This window comes from Acinonyx jubatus, chromosome E4, assembly GCF_027475565.1.
Source record: "Acinonyx jubatus isolate Ajub_Pintada_27869175 chromosome E4, VMU_Ajub_asm_v1.0, whole genome shotgun sequence".
NCBI classification, from domain to species: domain Eukaryota; kingdom Metazoa; phylum Chordata; class Mammalia; order Carnivora; family Felidae; genus Acinonyx; species Acinonyx jubatus.
Genome location: NC_069395.1, coordinates 1,014,554 through 1,032,396, shown reverse-complemented (window position 1 = coordinate 1,032,396; position 17,843 = coordinate 1,014,554). Strand labels below are relative to the sequence as shown.

Sequence of the window (17,843 nt, the reverse complement as noted above, 5' to 3'; positions counted from 1 at the left end):
GGGTCTGCCTGTGAGCCGCAGTCCAGGTCCGGTGATGGGGCGACGGAGGGGTGCCCCCGGTGGCTGCACACCCTCCCCATCCAGTGACAGGCAGCCTGGAAATCTGGAGTCGAAATGTTCTCTCCTCCCCTGACCCTCCCGCATCTCCTGGGCTTGTGAGCAGGAAGACAAGGTTCCCCAGGTAGAGGTCATGGCCAGGTCCGAAGGCCCCTCGGTCTCGAGACGTGCCCTCCAGGCTGCTGCTTACCGGCACCTTCTACCACCGAGGGCTCCCTACAGCTCGGCATCCATTGCTCCGTCAGAAACACTTGCCGTAGGCTGCGCGGTGGCCCTGGGAAGTCCGCGTGGGGCTGTGCCTCTGCCCAAAGCAGGTTCCTCTGCTGCAGTCAACACCAGGCCGCAGGGCTGCGCACCCTCCTGCCCAGGATGGCAGACCCTCCACTCCCTGGCCCCGATGTTTGCGACAGGACTGTCCTTGAGTGGCCGAGTGGCCTCGTGGTCCAGGATGGGCGGTGATTTGTGGCTTTCCTGAGCTGGGATGGGAGTTCGCTTGTTGTAAAATCAGCATTGGACTGAGTCACCGCTCGTGAGTGGGCCTAGCTGGCTGCCCTACGCCTACTCTGTGGGCGACTCTGTGGCCCTGTGTTCAAGGTTACTTCTGGAATTTCCACAGAGTCCGGACGTGGAATAGCTTTCTGGTTTGCTGCCTGTATCTTACGGCAGAAATAAAACACGAGAGAGATAAACGTGGGGACTTGGCAAAACCTTTGATCCCTCCCTCCCTCCCTCCCTCCCTGTCTCTGCACATGTACACAGATGCACACACGTGTCCGAGGGCTCTCACATGTGCGTGTGTTTGCCTGTGTCTGGGTCCTTCTGTCTCCAGGGCCTTCCAGGCTGGACGCGGGCTTCCCCCAGCTGCTCCTACTCTTACTTCAGGGTCAGTACTACGGGAAAGAGGTGCGTGGGGGCGGTCAGGGCCCAGGAAGGGGGCGTGTGGGGGCGGTCAGGGCAAGGCAAAGCTACTCTGCCCTCCTCATGGCCACACCCTAGTGGGGTGGGCACAGCCTACGAGGCCACCCCACCATCGTGCATGTGTTCAGCGGGTGTAGTGTAGACCCGGTGTGCTGTCCCAGAGGCCCTCCCATTAAAGGCCCGTTGTGGCCACTGGGGCCCTGGAGGGTGAGGCCAGCTGTGCCCTGCCTGCTAGCATGTGGCCTTTGGTTGAAAGCAGAGAAAGGAAGCTCGACGTTGGACCCTCTGTCCAGGTGGGCCTGAGGTCTCTGGGCAGGTGGAGGCTTGTGGTCTTGGTGACCTGGTGACCCGCAGGTGGGCAGCTGTGGGACATGGACAGGGGCGAGGGTGTCGGACTTCATGGTGCAGAGCTCAGTGGTGGGGAGCAAGGTCTGGTCTCGTGGTAGGGACAAGAATAACAGTGACACTGTCCTCATCTCTTGGACCGATGTTCAAGAAGGTATTATGCTCTGGTCCTCAAGGCAGAGACAGCATTATCGGTGGAGGGGCGCATGCTGTGTCCTCAGGCGGGGGAGCAGAGTGGCCACGAGTCCAGCTCAGAAGACCTCCGTGGTTGTCCTTACATAAGGGCCAGGGGCCGTCAAGGTCTCTCCTGCAGACAAGGCCCACGCCCGCTGCCCTCCCCGCCAAGGCCCATTGCCACCCACCACCGCCCTGCATGCCCGCCACCCACACCGTCTTTCCCCGCTGCCCCCTCAGGCACACTGCCCACCGTCCGCGCCCCTGCCCATCCCTGCCCCTGTCCACGCCCCCGTCCACGCCCGCCCCGCCCACTCCCCGCCCACTCCGTCGCGCCGTCCACGCCCCGTCCACCCCGCCCACCATCAACGCACTCCATTGCGGGGCCTCTGCACCCCCCTCCCTGCACCTGCCCCAGAGATGCTGTCCGAGTGATTGATGTCCGTTTCGATGGGAGCCTGTCAAGACACCACTGCCTTTCCAATTCTGGCTAAGCCGACTGCGGTTTGTCAGTCTCCCTGCACAGGTCCAGCTTGTTGCTTCCAATTTCGTGCAGTTTCCATCTCGCCTCCCAGCTTCCCCTCAGCCCATCTGATCCTGCTCCCCCTGCGGCGCTTCCGCGAGGCCTCCCGCTACTGCAGGCTTGGCGGTCGGGAGGCGGCTCGGGGACTCCAGCAGGGAGGGCGGCTGCGGATTGTCACTGAGGAGGGACAGTGTCCATAGCAACCCTCCAGCTGCCACTGTACCAGGAGGGAAGGGGGCAAAGCAGGGAAGTGAGCCAGATGCCTGCCCTTCTGCATTATTCATATCAAAGTGCTGGGCACCGAGGCCGGGCTGCAGCCGGGGGCCTGGGCTTGGAGGGCACGGGGCAGGAGTGGGGAGCCGGTGGGGAGGGACGCGGGGGGGGGGGGTGGAGGGGAGGGGCGCGGGCGGGGGAGGGCGGAGCTGGCGGGGAGGGCAGAGCTGGCGGGGAGGGGTGGGAAGGGGCGCAGGAAGGGAGGGGGGAGCCGGGGGGAGGGGTGCGGGGGGGAGAGGGGAGCTGGTAGAGGGTGGAGGGGGAGGAGGAGCTGGGGGGGAGGAGGGAGGAGGGGCGCGGGGGGGGGAGCTGGCGGGGAGGGGTGAGGAGGGAGCCAGTGGGAAGGGGTGGGGAGAGGTGTGGGGGGCGGGGGAAGGGGGGAGTTGGCGGGGAGGGCAGAGCTGGCGGGGAGGGGTGGGAAGAGGTGCAGGGGGGGAGGGGGGAGTTGGCGGGGAGGGCAGAACTGGCGGGGAGGGGTGGGAAGAGGTGCAGGGGGGGAGGGGGGAGTTGGCGGGGAGGGCAGAACTGGCGGGGAGGGGTGGGAAGAGGTGCAGGGGGGGAGGGGGGAGTTGGCGGGGAGGGCAGAGCTGGCGGGGAGGGGGGAGCCAGTGGGGAGGGGTGGGGAGAGGTGTGGGGGGCGGGGGAAGGGGGGAGTTGGCGGGGAGGGCAGAGCTGGCGGGGAGGGGTGGGAAGAGGTGCAGGGGGGGAGGGGGGAGTTGGCGGGGAGGGCAGAGCTGGCGGGGAGGGGGGAGCCAGTGGGGAGGGGTGGGGAGAGGTGCGGCGGGGGGGTGGGGGGGAGGGGGAGCCGGCAGGTAGGTCCAGGGTGGCGTGCCAGGGCCGTGCAGCAATCAATCGAGCGAGGAGAGGAGAGGCCCCTTGAGGGGACCCTGGCTCTGTCCCTTGTCCTCACCTCACTCGTGGGCCTAGGCAACCTCCCATCTCGGAGAGGGAGGCCGTCCGTGCTGAGAGGGCGGGGCCTGGAGGCCGCTCGTGGCCCCTGCGCCCTCTCCTCCTGCATCACCGAGGGTGGCAGCAGGGGTAATTCTTCCCCGAAGGGGGGAAAAGTCAAGGAACCTGCCAGGAGGAGCTACCTCTGCGAAATGTTCACGAGGGTGCATCCCGGCCCCAGACGCACCCGCGGGCCTCCACGGAAGGAGGCAGGTGGTTGGCGGGCGGAGGGGGGGCGTTCTGCCTGGGATCTCCCCGCGCGCCTCCCGGGAGCAGGGAGTGCAGAGCTGTGCGCACCTGCCACCAGCAGAGGGTGCCACACTCCCCACAAACCGGGGCAGGCCGCGTGAGCGGAGGGGCGGGGGCAGGTTGGTGAGCACCAGCCCGCTGGGCCTCAGACCCGGGCTGGAGCTGGGCCGCGAACCCCCGGGCCCTCCCCGCTTTAGTTGCCACCGGCCAGCTGGGGTCTGGGGAGGGGCCGACAGCAACAGCTGGCGTCCAGGGCTCAGGCCTCAGGTGCCGGCCGGGCCCCTGGGAGAGGTGGATCTCGCGGTCCCCTAACTCAGGAGGGTGGTCCAGCGAGGGCGGCGGCCACGGGCCCACTGCGTCCCTCCGCACCAGGGGCCTTGGCCCTCCCCGGGGCAGCTCGGGTGCCTGTTCTGGGCCTGTGACACTGCTGGAGGTGCTAGCTTTCTCTGAGCCCTTGGGACCGGGGCCAGGAGCATGCTCTGTGCCAGGCACTGTTGTAGGCACTGGGGAGGCCCCAGGGATCGAAGCAGACAGAAACCCTGCCCCCAGGAGGCTGAATCTCTGCAGGGGCAAGGGTGCCCTCACCCATGCTACTACAGCGTGGGGCCGGAGCGGACACACCCCTGTGACCCAGGACGGTTCCTGTCAGTCCTGGGCAGACAGGCTCTGGGGACGAGGCTGAGAGCCGTGCCCTGGCCAAGCAGGGATCTGCAGGGGCCTTCCCTCGGCCACAGCACGGCGACAGAGTGCTCTCTCTCCCCAGTTCTCATGCCCTCTCTCCAGACACGGTGTCCGCACCTTTGCTCCGAGCCTTGACCCCTCAAGTAAATAGACGCGGCATCCGGACTGACTCATCTGGCCGGACGCACCAGTTTTCTCACCAAAGCTGCCGCAGACGCATTTAACCGTGTCTGATGTTCACAAGCAGTTGTGCAGGGAGGCACGGACGGGCCGGGTCTGTGCGCTCAGAGCGGGGCACCTGCAGGTGTGCCGCGGGCGGGACCGTGGTGGCTCTGAGCCGGACGGGCCGAGCCCCCATTCCCTGTGGCTCCACACCATCCTCAGGCCTCGTCCGGACCCGCAGGAGCCCCGTCAGCCCCACAGACCCCCACCTTCCCGCTCCTTTTGTCCAACACAGGTTCACGGAGAAGCTGGAGCAGGAGGCCCGTTTTCTCGGCGGTGCCTCTCAGGAGGCGGCGGTGGCTGCATGCAGGGGGTGGCCGGTGAGTGGGCAGACCTTCTGGCTTCGAGCGGGCGTCTTGCCTCCTGAGAACAAGAGTGAGCCGGCCACCTTCTCGGAACCGGAGCTCCGTTTCCTCGTCTGCAGAATGGGACGCTAATCTTACCCCATTGGCTCGTTGAAAACACCGGAGCGGGAGCCCGGCTCCAAGTAAATGCCCCAGGGCGTGGCTCCTTGCTCCAGGTGTCCCCATCAGAGCGACCCGGGTGAGGTTTCAGTTTTTCTCCGGCAAAGCAGGAGGCTGGAGGGGACAGTGTGGTGCTGAGGGGCCAGCACCCACGGGTGGCCGGGAGTTGCTGGTGGGGGGTGCCATGGCCTTGCCTTACCCGTTCTCTGTTGAGGCCTGGAAAAGGCTGGGCGGGTTTTAGTTGTGAGCCCCCCGCCCGGGCATCTGGTCATTCAGGGACTCAGGAGAACTTCGCTCACCGGTCAGTGCCTCCTATGGCCAGTGGCTTTGTCTGGGGCCAAAGTGCCCTGAACTCCCGTGTCTGCAGACCCGCTCACTCCCTGCTTCCATGCAGGTCTGAGTACATGTGGGGAGGGGGGGTTGGGGGAGGTGCAGGGTTGTGTGTGTGCCTTACACTGTGCACCATAAGCTCCTGTCACCAAGGGGCTTGTGGTGTGAATTACACACAGGGAAAAGACACGCACAGAGACAGCTACAGCACCCGGCGTGAGGTGAAGGCCTCCCCAGAAAGACACAAGGAAGGTGCTAAGGGAATTCAGGAGGGGACGATGTCACTCTGGGGGAAGGGGCAGAGGAGGGGAGGTCTGGGACGGCTTTGAGTGCTCTCCTTAAATTCCAGTAGGACTGGATACGGAGTGGGGTGGGGGTGGCATTCCCAGCAGCACGAGTGGGAAAGAGCGGGAGTCTAGGGTCAGAGGGATCCAGGCCCAAATCCACGACTAGCTGGTGACCCAAGTGAGTCACTTAAGCCTTTCTAACTATTAGTTACAGAGTGAGAGCATAAAGGATGGGCACTAGAGCCTTCCTGACCTGCCTTTCGGGGCTGCTGGGAGGTGGGATGGAGTATTTCAAAATTTTTTTTTTTTAACGTTTATTTATTTTTGGGACAGAGAGAGACAGAGCATGAACGGGGGAGGGGCCGAGAGAGAGGGAGACACAGAATCCGAAGCAGGCTCCAGGCTCCGAGCCATCAGCCCAGAGCCTGACGCGGGGCTCGAACTCACGGACCGCGAGATCGTGACCTGAGCCGAAGTTGGACGCTTAACCCACTGAGCCACCCAGGCGCCCCGGGATGGAGTATTTCACGTGCAAGTGCCGTTCAGACCCTGGAGTTACTTTTATTATTAAAATAACAAGGCTTCTAGATAAGAGCATGGTAATGACTGCACCTGGATGGGCTAGTAAGCTGTTTGGTCCGATGCCCCAACCATCCAGGGTCTGAGGGAGGGTGTGGTTGACTTTCTGATACTGTCTCTCCTTGGAAGGTTAAGGATATCCCTTAAATGCCAAGCCTTGTTATTTTATTTCTCTCTCTCTCTCTCTCTCTCTCTCTCTAATGTGTATTTATTTGGGGGGGGGGGAGAGAGAGAGACAGAGGGAGAGAGAATGCCAAGCAGGCTCCACACAGTGTAGAGCCTGACGCAGGGCTCAATCACAAATTGTGAGATCATGACCTGAGCCAAAATCTAGTCAGATGCTCAACCAACTGAGCCACTCAAGCACTCCTCATGGGATTTTCTAAAAAGTCATTATTATTTATCCTATATCTAAATTCCATCCGTCTATCCCCTCCATCCACCCACCCTCCATCCACCCATCCCTCATCCATCCATCCATCCAATAAACCTTTATTGAGTATATCCTTGCTTAGCTCTGGGGATACAGAAAAAAATCAGGCCCCTTCTCTGTGCTCATTGAGTTCACAGTCTAGTGGGAAAGACAGCCATATAAGCCACAAATCATTAGTTTCCTTAACCCCATTTTCAGACAGTTCTACCTTTGGCAGTAACAGTTTCCACAGACCACGGATTATGGGACTTTAAGGTCAGCGATCTTAGGTATATCATCTCTTCCACGTCACTCATTTTACTGACGGGGAAATCATGGTGGTTATTTGTTGTGGAAAATACTACAATGTCCTCTTGTTGGCTTCTGAATGACCTCTCCTGGATTTTAATTTCAGTTCAGTTCACCTTTATGAAACATCTACTATGGGCAAGATCTGCAGATACAGTGATGGACAAGACACCGTTTCTATCCTCAAGAAGGTCACAGTCAAGGGGGAAAAGGACACACAAACAGGTAACAGCCACACTGCTTGATAAAGACAGGGATAGAGCACAGGGCGTGAAAGTATAGAAGAAGAGCCCCTGATCTGGATTTGGGGAGCTCAGGGGAGGCTTTCTAGAAGGAAGACCCATGAGTCATCTCTTGAAGGGCAAAAAGAAACCTGTTAGATGAAGAGGACAGAAGGGCATGCCAGGCAGAAGGAAGCATGGCTTGTCGGAGGACCTGGAAGCGGGTATTATTGGGGCTTAAGGAGGGAGGTGGTGGGGCGCGAGTGGAGAGGAGGTGGGGGCAAGGGGCAGCTTGGTGTGGGGCTGGTGGCCAAAGGCCGTCTCTTCCTTCCCGGGCTTGATGAGTGCAGCCTCACTCGCTTCCCCTGAGCCCAGAAGCCCCACCGCACCCGCTGGCCTTCGTCTCTAAACAGGTGCCCCTCTATCTATGGTCCCTTGCTTTATTGAGCTTTGCAGATACTGCATGTTTTTACTTTGCAAAGGGAAGGTTTGTGGCAACCCTGGGTCGAGCAAGTCTATCGGTGTCATTTTCGTAACAGCGTTTGCTCCCTCTGTGTCTCTGTGTCCTATTTTGGTAATTTTTGCAACATTTCAAATTTTTCATTATTATATTTGTTATGGTGATCTGTCATCAGCGAGTACGACTTGTTGAAAGTTCAGATGATGGTTAGCAGTTTTTAGCGATCAAGCCTTTTTCAAAAAGATTTCAAGTAATCTCTATACCCAGCATGGGGCTCGAACTCACAACCCCGCGATTGAGAGTCACATGCCCCCTGACGGACTCAGCCAGGTGCCCCGCGATAAAGTACTTTTAAATTAAGGTATATATGTTGGTTTTTGTAGACATAATGCTATTGCATACTTAGTAAACTATAGTGTAGTGTAAACATAACTTTTTAAAAATAAAGTTTATTTATTTTTGATAGAGAGAGAGAGAGATGGAGAGAGCAAGCGTGCAGGACAGAGCATCCCAAGCAGGCTCCGTGCTGACAGCACAGAGCCTGACATGGAGCCCGGACTCACAAACTTGGAGATCATGACCTGAGCTGAAATCGAGAGTCGGACGCCTAACCGACTGAGCCCCCCGGGCGCCCCGAGGGAACATAACTTTTATGTGCAGGGGGAGGCCAGAAAATTCATTGGCTTGCTTTCTTGCGATATTTACTTTCTTGCAGGGGGCTGGGACCGAGCCCGAGGCGTCTCTGAGGCGCCTGGAGACTGAAGAGGCCGATTCGCCTGAAGGAAGAGCCCATCCTGTGGCTCAAGCGCCACCACCCCCGCGAAGCCTCAGGGTGCTACCTCCGCCTTCAATGAGCCGTACTGTCTACACCACACTTGGGATCTCGGACGCGGCTCCTTTTCCTCCACGAAAGTATAGCCTCTGTGGTGAGACCATAAGCTCCTGAGGGCTGCCTGTGATAACGTTTAGTTTAATAAATACCAAGCAGACCGATCCCTACTGATGTGGATTTCGGGACACGTGGAAAGTGCTGGGGCTTTGGGGTTGGATTGGATTCTGGCCATGCCACTAGGTCCCCGTTAGTAACTGCGGACAAATTTTAAAACCCGCCTGCTGCCTCAGTTTCCTCCTCTGTAAAATGGCTGATGGCTCCAAGTCACCGGTTGTTCTGAGGACCTGGGTGTAGCTGGGGGCTGGGGGACGGGCTGGGGCTTCCCAGCAGGGGGGCTTCGGCCCGCAGCAGCGGAGGGCAGGCGAGGCGGCAGGCCAGGGTGGGGGAGCTGATGCCATCCTTGCCGGGCTGAGCACCTCCCAGTGTGGTCCGGTGGGCTGGCCCGCGAATACCCGCTCGCGTCTGTCCCTCCCCCCAACCCCGAGAGGCGGGGACCCTACTTTTATCTTGTTTTTTCGAGGGGAAGCTGAACATCAGAAGGTAGTTAGCTGCCTGTGGTCGCGCGGCCACCGTGTGGCAGAGGGGACTCCAGCCTGGGCTCTCGGCCACTAAAACCCGGGCTCTGCGCTCTCCCCACTCCAACAGGGCGGCCGCGCGGAGGAGCCGATTCCGTGGCTCCGCTGTCCAGCTCCAGCCATTTCCAGAAGAGTCTGCAGTGGACCTTCGGCTCTGGCACAGTTTGGTCCCCCCACGCTGTCCGTGACAGCAGGACATAGTCTAACAGTCCTTGTCTGGATCCAGGGGACACAGCCGGGAGAATCGGAGGCGGGAGGCTGGCCCAGAAGGGTCAGCTGAAGCGGGAGGCAGGTCACGGTGCCGGAGGGGGCACAGAAATGCCCAGGAGCCTGGCCCTGAAAAATGATTCTCACAGCCCAGATGCTGTATCTGGCACTGAGAACCAATGCTAACGGCACGTTCTGCTACTAACAACTAATTTATAAGGAAATCATTAAGCCTAACAGGTGCTTTGTCTGGGGAAGAGCAAGAAGACAGAGGGGAAGGGGAGGGAGGGCAGGGCAGGGCATGAGGAGGGCGGGTGGGCTCTGGAGGGCCTGCACGGCCATGGGCAAGCACGGGAGACGCCAGGCTCGGGTCTGACCCCGGCGCTATGGCTGGTGCCGGCGGGGTGGGGGTGCAGGGGGAATGACCACGTTGCTGGTGATAACAACAACCATCGGGATTACTGTGTGCAGCCATACTCGGGTTTCTGGGGTTGTGGCTTAGATTACAAGTAATATTTAGCTCTTAATCGCAGCCAACAGGGGTTGCAGAGGTGAAGCTGGCACGCAGAGGGCTCTCTGGCCCGTTTGTTGGGAGTTCTGTCCACTTGCAGCTCCGCATTCAAGAGAGCTGCTTTAGAAACCCACTGTGTGTGTGTGCATGTGTGTGCGCGTGCACACGTGTGTGCACACGAGCATGCTTGTGGGCCAGTGCTCGCTCACCTATGTACACACATGTGTGCACATACCGGGGTGTATGGCTCTCCTGCCCTTCCCCTTCCTGGACAGAAAAATCATTTCTCCCTCTGAAACCCCGGCTGTGCCCGGGGATCCCGTCACCTCCCCTTCCTCACTGATCCCTAAATCAGCTGCGGTTAGAAGGGGAAATGAATTCCGCTCTGCTCCCATTTCTTTGGAACTCCCTTTGCACACAGTGGGAGCTTAATAAATACTTGATGATGGCTCTGAACCTGGGAAGTGGGCAGCTGTTCCCAGCTCTGACTCTCAGGGCCCCACAGGGCAGATCAGGTGGGGGAGTGGCCACGGCGGGGGGTGGGGGGGGTGGGGAGGATGGGGGGGGTTCAGTCTTCCTGCCAGACGCTGTGGTGACGCCGCAGCGCCCAGGGAGCTGCTGTGTTTCACACGCCCTGCTGTGGGAAGGCCAGTTTTCCTGCAAGCCTTCTCTGGTTCCTTCCCAGCACGCGGGCCACTTCATGGAGGCCCCGCTTTGCCCTGAGCAGCACAGTGGAAAGGCGTCCGGGCAGAGGGGATAGCAGCTGTGGGTCCCACCGACCTGGGTTCAAATCCCAGCACCCTCCACCGGCCCGGTGACATCTGGCAATTTACTTACCTGTGCTTGTGTGATCTGTTCTTCAGTTTTCATCTGTAAAAGGAGAATGATGACATCATTTGCATGGGGTTGAAGTGGGGGGTGGAAGTAACAAAGAGGCGCCTGCACGCTTACTGCCGGCGTTCAGTAGGTGAGCTTACCCACCTGGGGTCGGGAGACTGGGGGGCCCGTCTGCTCTGTGACCCCTGGAGCTGTAGCTCAACGTCTCGGAGCATCAGGCTGTGAACTGGGGAGACCAGGCCCACGTCCCCGGGCGTCTGGGGTCGACCTGCGGTACACCCTGGCGGGTAACGACCGGCGGCCTGCCCGCCCCACCCCCGCGTCAGGGTGCGCAGCCCCCTCCTTGCGAGGCCCCGCTCCTCCTCCCCAGCGCGCCGCGCGCGCGCACGTCCCCGTCGCCTCGCGGGCTTGTGCCACACCTGTCGCAGCCGAGAGGGCCGGCCCGGGGTGGGGGGGGGGGTGGGGGTGGGGGTGGGAGGGGCGGCGGAAACTACAGCTCCCAGCCCTCGCCGCGCGGCCCGGGCCGGGGGTGGGGGGGGTGGGGGGTGGGGGGTGGGGTGGGGGCGGCGGGCCCCTCCCCCGGGGAGGAGCCCGCGCGGGGGCGGAGTCAGGAGGCGGCGGCGCCCCGAGCCGAGCCAATGAGCCCCGCTGCCACCAAGTGGGCTGGGCCTGCAGCGGAGCGCTGGCCGCGGGAGGGGAGAGCAGAGCTGTTGAGCCCGCGAGGAGCGAGGCTGAGCCTGGCCGTGCGCGCTCCCAGAGGGCCGCCTCCTGAGACGGAGTTCCTTCCCCGCTTCTTCTTGCCCCAGGCCCCTCCTGCCCAGGGCCATGCACCCCTGAGTGGCGGCGTCTGGACCCCGGGCAGCCCCAGAGAACCGGAGCCAGAGAACGAAGACGGGGCCAGGACACCTGCTGGGGGCTTGGATGCCCGGCTGCCTCTGAGGACATCTTTGGAGCGAGGGTGGCTTTGGGGTGGGGGGTTGTGCCGCAGGGAATCCAGCCAGGCCCCAAGATGGACACTTCTGGGCACTTCCATGACTCGGGGGTGGGGGACCTGGATGAAGACCCCAAGGGTCCCTGCCCGTCGTCCGGGGATGAGCAGCCGCCGCCGCCGCCGCCGCCGCCGCCGCCCCCAGCAGCCCCCCAGCAGCCCCCGGGACCCCTGCTGCAGCCTCCGCAGCAGCCCCAGCAGCAGCCAGCGCGTCCCCTGTCTCTGCTCGCCCAGGTCCAGAGCCAGCCCGTCCAGCCCGGCCTGCCGCACTCCTCACCCACGACGCTCAGGGGCCCCCCTTCGGCCAACTCCACCGCTGCCCTCCGCCCCTCCTCCAGGCAAGGCAGCCAGTTCAATCTCAATGACCACTTGCTCGGCCACTCTCCAAGCTCCACAGCCACAAGTGGGCCCGCTGGCGGCGGCCGGCACCGGCAGGCCAGCCCCCTGGCGCACCGGCGGGACAGCAACCCCTTCACGGAGATCGCCATGAGCTCCTGCAAGTACAGCGGGGGGGTCATGAAGCCCCTGAGCCGGCTGAGCGCCTCCCGGAGGAACCTCATCGAGGCCGAGCCCGAAGGCCAGCCCCTCCAGCTCTTCAGCCCCAGCAACCCCCCCGAGATCATCATCTCCTCCCGGGAGGACAACCATACCCACCAGACCCTGCTCCACCCCCCCAACGCCACCCACAACCACCAGCACGCCGGCCCCGGCCCCGGCCCCGGCCCCGGCCCGGCCACCGCCGCCGGCAGCGCCACCTTCCCCAAAGCCAACAAACGGAAAAACCAAAACATTGGCTATAAGCTGGGACACAGGAGGGCCCTGTTCGAAAAGAGGAAGCGTCTCAGTGACTATGCTCTGATTTTTGGGATGTTTGGAATTGTTGTCATGGTGATAGAGACCGAGCTCTCTTGGGGTTTGTACTCAAAGGTAGGGCTGCAGCTTCTCTTTATACCTTGAACAAAAGGAATATGTAGGTAGCAACAGAGAGAGAGGGGAGAGAGAGAGAGAGAGAGAGAGAGAGAGAGAGAGAGAGAGAGAGGTGGATGGAGAGGAAAGGGAGAGAAGATTGATGGAGGGCGGTGGTGGGGAGAGGCGTTTGCTCAATTAGATGGAGCGCTCGAACTTGGCTTGCTTTCCCAACCCCGGGAGAATTCATTCCTCGCCTTCTGGGGGGAGCAGCCCCCGTGCACCGTGTCTGTTGCAGACTCTGTGCCGGGGAGGTTGAAAGAGTCCCTTCTGAGAAATCGTTTTCCTTCTGGCTCGCGCGAACCACAGCGGAGCCCAGCGGCTTCACGCACCAATTAATTACACTCTGCCTTGATGTGCCTGCCAGTCCCCGCGACTCCCCCTCCGCTCCCTCCCTGCTCCACTCCATTTTCCCGAGGATGGAAGAGAAACAAATGTCTGGGTGGGGGGTGGGGACTCCATGCCTGTCCCTTCTCTGTGGCTTCCCCCCCTCGTCCCAACTTTCTCTTTTCCTCCTCGTCCCCGACAGACTTTGGGCAAAATAGAAACGCACCCGTGACCCGAGTCTCCCGGGGCGGGGGGGGGGGGCACGGGCGAAAACAGGGGCGGAGGGAACCCGCAGTCCTTTCCCTCGGGAGAGAGCACTCAGAATAAAGCTGCTGCCGCCTGACGAAAATGGCTACAGGTGTCCCCAGCAGCGCAGGTGGGTGCCGCCGTGGCCTGAGCCCCGGGGAGCACCTCTCCCAGATGGGCTGACAGGGCTCCCGGGTCAGTCAGGTGGAGCGTGTGCGCAGCCGAGGCGGCTGGTGGCTGGGCTTCAGCCTCAGGCTCGGAGATCACGGCCTTTGGCGGGGGCGGGGTGGTGATTCCCGGCAGGTGGGTTCCTGCCACGCTCGGCCTGCTGGGGGCCCTCGTGCTGCGGGCTGGAGGGCTCGGGGGACCCGGGCACTCATTGGACAAGCGGATTTCTTCCCACTCTACCCCTCACCCCCGACTTGTTGTTGGGGAGGAGGGTGTGTGAGTGCATGTGTGCGTGCTGGCCTGTCCCTTGGATTTCTCTTCCTATTTGTCATTTCGGGCAGGGGGTGGCTGGGAGGGGTTCAGCTGTTGGAGGTTTCAAATAGAGCCTGTTTCAGGCTGGGCCCAGCTGCTGTGGGGCTGTCACATTCCTCGTTGAGATCCAGCCGCAAAAACCTAGGAGGTGCTGATCGGATTTCCCTGTCCCCAGCCTCTCTCTCCAGCAGGGCACGGGCAGAGCCGTCAAGCCACCTGAGTAGCCAGGACCTAGACTTCCTTCTGTGCAGAGGGTCCCCCAGGGCCCCAGCTGCTCAGAGGGGGCCGCCCCAGCTGGCTGCATGTCCGTAGCACGGGGTTTGAGCCCCTCAGAGAGCAGAAGTGAGTGGGGTTCCCGGCAGTAACAGCTCACTTAGTCATGCCCGAAGGCTGCAGCTCTCAGGGCCGCCTGGGGGGGGGGGGAGGGGCTGTCCCCCTCGGCGGGGCTCTGGCTCCTTCCAGCCACCCGTGGGGACCAGGAGCCGTCACCGAGGGAGAATGATGAAGGCCCCGGGACTAGGAGGTGGGGGGAAGGGGAGAGACCAGCACCCCAGTGACCCCCGGGGTCGGAGCTCTTCGGAGGACCCGGCTTGGGGCAGGTCTGTGCGCGTGGTCTTCATGTCACAGGAGGGTTGCCACTGGCGGGAGAGGGGCCAGGGCAGGGAGAGGGCCTCACCCAGAGCCGGAGGAAGCGGGGTCTGGTGTGGAGCAAGGGTCAGGGGGCCAACGGGCTGGGTGTCCCCTGCTTCTACACCGCTGGCGCTCAAGGCGGCACAAGAGGTTATGACCAGGAAGGTCCTGCTGGGCCCAGCTGGTGAGGTGGCTGCCTTGTGTGCCCCTGGGACAGCCCTGGCTGGAGAAACAAGGCTCCCTTTAACCCGCTCCCCTGCCTGCCAGGCTTCCCGTCTGCCGTCTGTGCATGGAGTCATTCGGGAAGCAGCATTTCCTGGGGTCTCCCGTGTCAGGGCCCGTGGACCCAGGAGGAGGAAGGCGGCTACCCCTCTCGTCCCAGACACAAACAGGATCGTTTTAGGGAATCAGAGTGAAGGTTGAATCCCAGCTCGGTCGCTTCCAGAGCTGTGGTCTCGGACAAGCCATGTAACTTCTGCGAGCCGGTCCCCCAGCTGTCGGTGGGGAGAGCGAACTTGCTAAGTGTAAGGCTCCAACATGGGGCCTCACGTCATTGTTATTAATAGTGGTGATGAGGGCAGAGGGGTCTTTCCCACCAACTCTGGCTCCAGAATCAGCTGGGCCCTTGACAGACTGGGAGCTAACGCTCGTCAGTGGCGTGAGAAGTTGCGTCTTGTCGGGGAGAAGTTCTGAGAGGGGCTGGAAGCACCTCTGGTCACGGGTGGGTGGTAGGGAGGGCACGTCTGCCCCCAGGCTCTACCGTGGCCAGCGGGTTTGGACGAGGAAGGAGTGTCGCCAGCTGGGAAAGCTGGGCTGCTCTCTCTCTCGCTGGAGATCTCTGGGTGTCCGGTCGGCTTTGCTCACCCGTGTGGACGTAGTCCGGGCGGGCTGGTAGCCGTGCACGGGTGGGGGGCTTCCCGCTCACGGGCCCTCGGAGGGGTCCCCGCTGCTTCCCTGAGTGATTGAAGGCGGCTGACGGGTGCCAGACCTGCAGCTTTCTGGAGCTCTCTGTTTTCCTCCACGGGGCTGCGGACCCCCCTTTGCGTCTTTGGCCGATACTTGTTGCTGGGGGAGAATCTGCACGTGGGGCTGGCTCTCTGGGGTCGGAACCTGGCCCTGCCCTGAGGCTCAGAGTTCATGCAAAAGGGAGCCAGAGTGAGGAGGTGAGAAGTCGGCCAGAGTGGTCCTCAGTCCCCTCCTCACAAGCCTGAGGTGACGCAGGAAAGGCGGGGGGGGGGGGGGGGGGGGGGGAGGTGGGTCAAAGCAGGGTCCAGATGGCAGGAGGGGCGGGGCCATGAGTCCCCCCCACCCCGTAAGAGACAAGTGCCCGAGGGGGCCCTCGTGGGCTCCGACTGGTTCCGGGCTATCCCTGAACTGGACAAAGAGTCTAGGGTTTAAAAACGAAAAGGTGGTTTATGTCAAGGGCGTAGACAACGTGGCAGGGCCGGGGTTAGAGGTCCCGCCGAGAGCTCCCAGGGATGTGGTCTGTCGCGTCTGTGCCCGTCAGGACGGAGGCAGCGATGCTTTGGGGATGCCCTGGCATTCCATGCTCCTCCAGAGTTGGTCTGAGGCACACCTCCGGCTGTGCTGTGTGCACCGGAACCACAGGGCCCGGCCCCCTCCATCTCGGAGCCGAGGAGCCCCCAGCCCCGGCTGGCCAGTCCCGTGGGGGCTCCTCGCAGGGATCTCTGGTGTCAGCTGTGACCACCGGGGCGGGGGGGGCGGAAATGCTGCTGCCACAAGGCAGCCGTCTCTGTCTCCGTGTGTGCCCAACCTCCAGCCCCTACCCGCCCCCGGGCTCACCTCCCTGGCAGAACTGACCGCTGCCGGGGGCGCCGGTGCCTGCCTGCCCGTCGCCGCTGCTCTTCCCGCTGCCCCTGCCTGGCCTTGCTGCGGGGGCCGCCGCGGCCACGGGTCCCCCTGGCCCGTCTCCTCCCACGCGTGGCCTCCCCCCCACCCCGGCTCCGGTGCTCTTCCTCCTTCAGAACACCTGGGTGGGGGGGGGGAGGCAGGCCTCTCCGCACGCCCAGGGGGGTCTGGGCTCCTGGCTGTCCGCGCTGTGAAGAAAACGGGGTTCCCTCGGGCCGACTTGTGGGGTGTCTTTGCTGACCTCACAGAGGTCAGGGGGTCCACCCTCGGCCTCCAGCCCGGATGACTGAGCAGGTTCGCAGGTCCCTGCGCGGGGAGCCCCTGTCTGCATAAGGGCAGAGGGGCAGCCGGGCTCGGTGGGGTGACCAGCCCGCGCCTCCTGCCAGACCTGGGAGCCGCGTTGGGCAGGTAGGTGGCGTGTTTGCGGACAGAGGCCTCAGGGTGCCCATGCCTGTGGTTTCCGGTGTGTTGGCGCTGCTGAACGGGACGGAGCCCTCCGCGGACCCTCCTGCGTCACGGCCTGCAGGGCACGGCGGCAGGAGGCGGGAGGGTCGGAGCCAGGGGTCTGTTTTGCACCGAGGTCACGCTGAGTGTCTTGGCCCAGGGAGGACTCGTGAACCGCTCTGAGAGTGTGGAAGCGAGGCCCTGCTCCCACCCAGGGTGGTGGCGACCTTATTTATGAGCTTCGCGACGGCCTATGGCTGAGTCAAACGTTTGTAACCCCAGAGGGGACGACTCAACAGTACCTGCTTCCCCTTGGGCATCGTCACGCTGTTTGTAACCGTCCGGGAGGGACTTCGGGGTGCCTGCCCCCCCCACCTGCCCCCCAAGCAGCGTCCATCGCTGGGCGTGTCTGCTGTGCAGGCTGATCGGAAAGCTGGGGGACCCCTTCGCCTGCCCCTCACAGAGCTTTTGGGGAGGGGCACTGGCAAGGCCGAGGTCCAAAGACCGCGAAGGTAACTTCAAAACATCGAAGGTAAAGCAACACAAACCGAAAGGAAATTCGAGTAACTACCGTAGAGAAGCCACGGCCTGGATGGAAATGTAAAATCAGAAGACAGAGCTTTGGTTCTGTGGCAGTTATTTGTAAAGCACATTTGGGGGAGAAAATGAGTACGTATGAGAGAGTGAGGTTGTGAGGGGGCAGCGTGGAGGCACCGCTGTGCTGGCTCAGCGGCAGGCCCGCCCTTCATTCGGACCTGTTTTCCTTCTCTCTCTTTCCAAACCCCGAAGGGAGAGGGAAAGAATCAGTCATTCCTCTTTAAATAATGAAGGGGGAGATTGGGAGGCCACGCTGTTCCCGGAGCCGTGGGGAGGAAGTTCTGGGCCTTTTCTTCTGCGGAGGAAAGTCTGGAGGAGGAGGCCAGGAGGAGGCCAGGGTTCCGCGGCGCCCCCGGGCTCCCCCCGGCCCCCCAGGGGCTCGGCTGCAGGCAAGGGTGCCGGAGGAGGGCTGGGGGCTGGCCCTGTGCCGGCCGCTTGGGCGAGGGGGAGGCAGGGGCCGCTCTGTGCTCTGCCTCGATGGCTGTCCTCTGTCCTGGCTGGAGTGCTGGGAGGCGTGGGTGTGGTCCCGTCCCCTCATAGAGAAGTCCCCAGGCCGGACGCTGTCAGTGGGTGGCGGTGCTGGGGTGAGAACCCGGGGCCCTCGGCCCATCTGACTCCCGAGTTGAGGCCTTTCCTCGCCTGCTGCTGCCGGAGAAACTGTTTATGATTCCGCAGAGAGACAGATCTAGGTGGCCAGGCCGGAGACCCGCGTGCCCCACACTGGGACGGAGGGAACTGTACCGGGGAGGGGCGGGGAGAGCGGGGCAGGGGCGGGGAGAGTGGGGCAGGTGCAGCCTGGGTGCCGGGTGAGGTGGTGGACAG

General features: G+C 62.5%; 1 protein-coding gene and 1 long non-coding RNA gene across 4 annotated transcripts in view; both read left to right on the top strand.

Moving 5' to 3' along the window:
* The first annotated feature begins 5,780 nt into the window (after positions 1-5,780).
* Positions 5,781-8,613, top strand: LOC113596223 (uncharacterized). Its single transcript, XR_003416988.2, has 4 exons — positions 5,781-6,070; positions 6,682-6,738; positions 6,878-6,996; positions 7,132-8,613. It is a non-coding gene; the product is annotated as an uncharacterized LOC113596223 (long non-coding RNA).
* Positions 8,614-10,265: 1,652 nt separating this feature from the next.
* Positions 10,266-17,843, top strand: part of KCNN3 (potassium calcium-activated channel subfamily N member 3) — a 117,850-nt gene continuing 110,272 nt past the window's right edge. Inside the window, exons 1-2 of one of the 3 annotated variants that reach the window (XM_027048734.2) lie at positions 10,266-10,604; positions 11,281-12,389. In XM_027048734.2, coding sequence (XP_026904535.2) covers positions 10,538-10,604; positions 11,281-12,389 — 1,176 coding nt within the window. In that variant the 5' untranslated portion in view covers positions 10,266-10,537. The remainder of the gene's footprint in view (positions 10,605-11,280; positions 12,390-17,843) is intronic. The other 2 variants (XM_027048736.2, XM_027048735.2) reach the window with 2 other exon arrangements.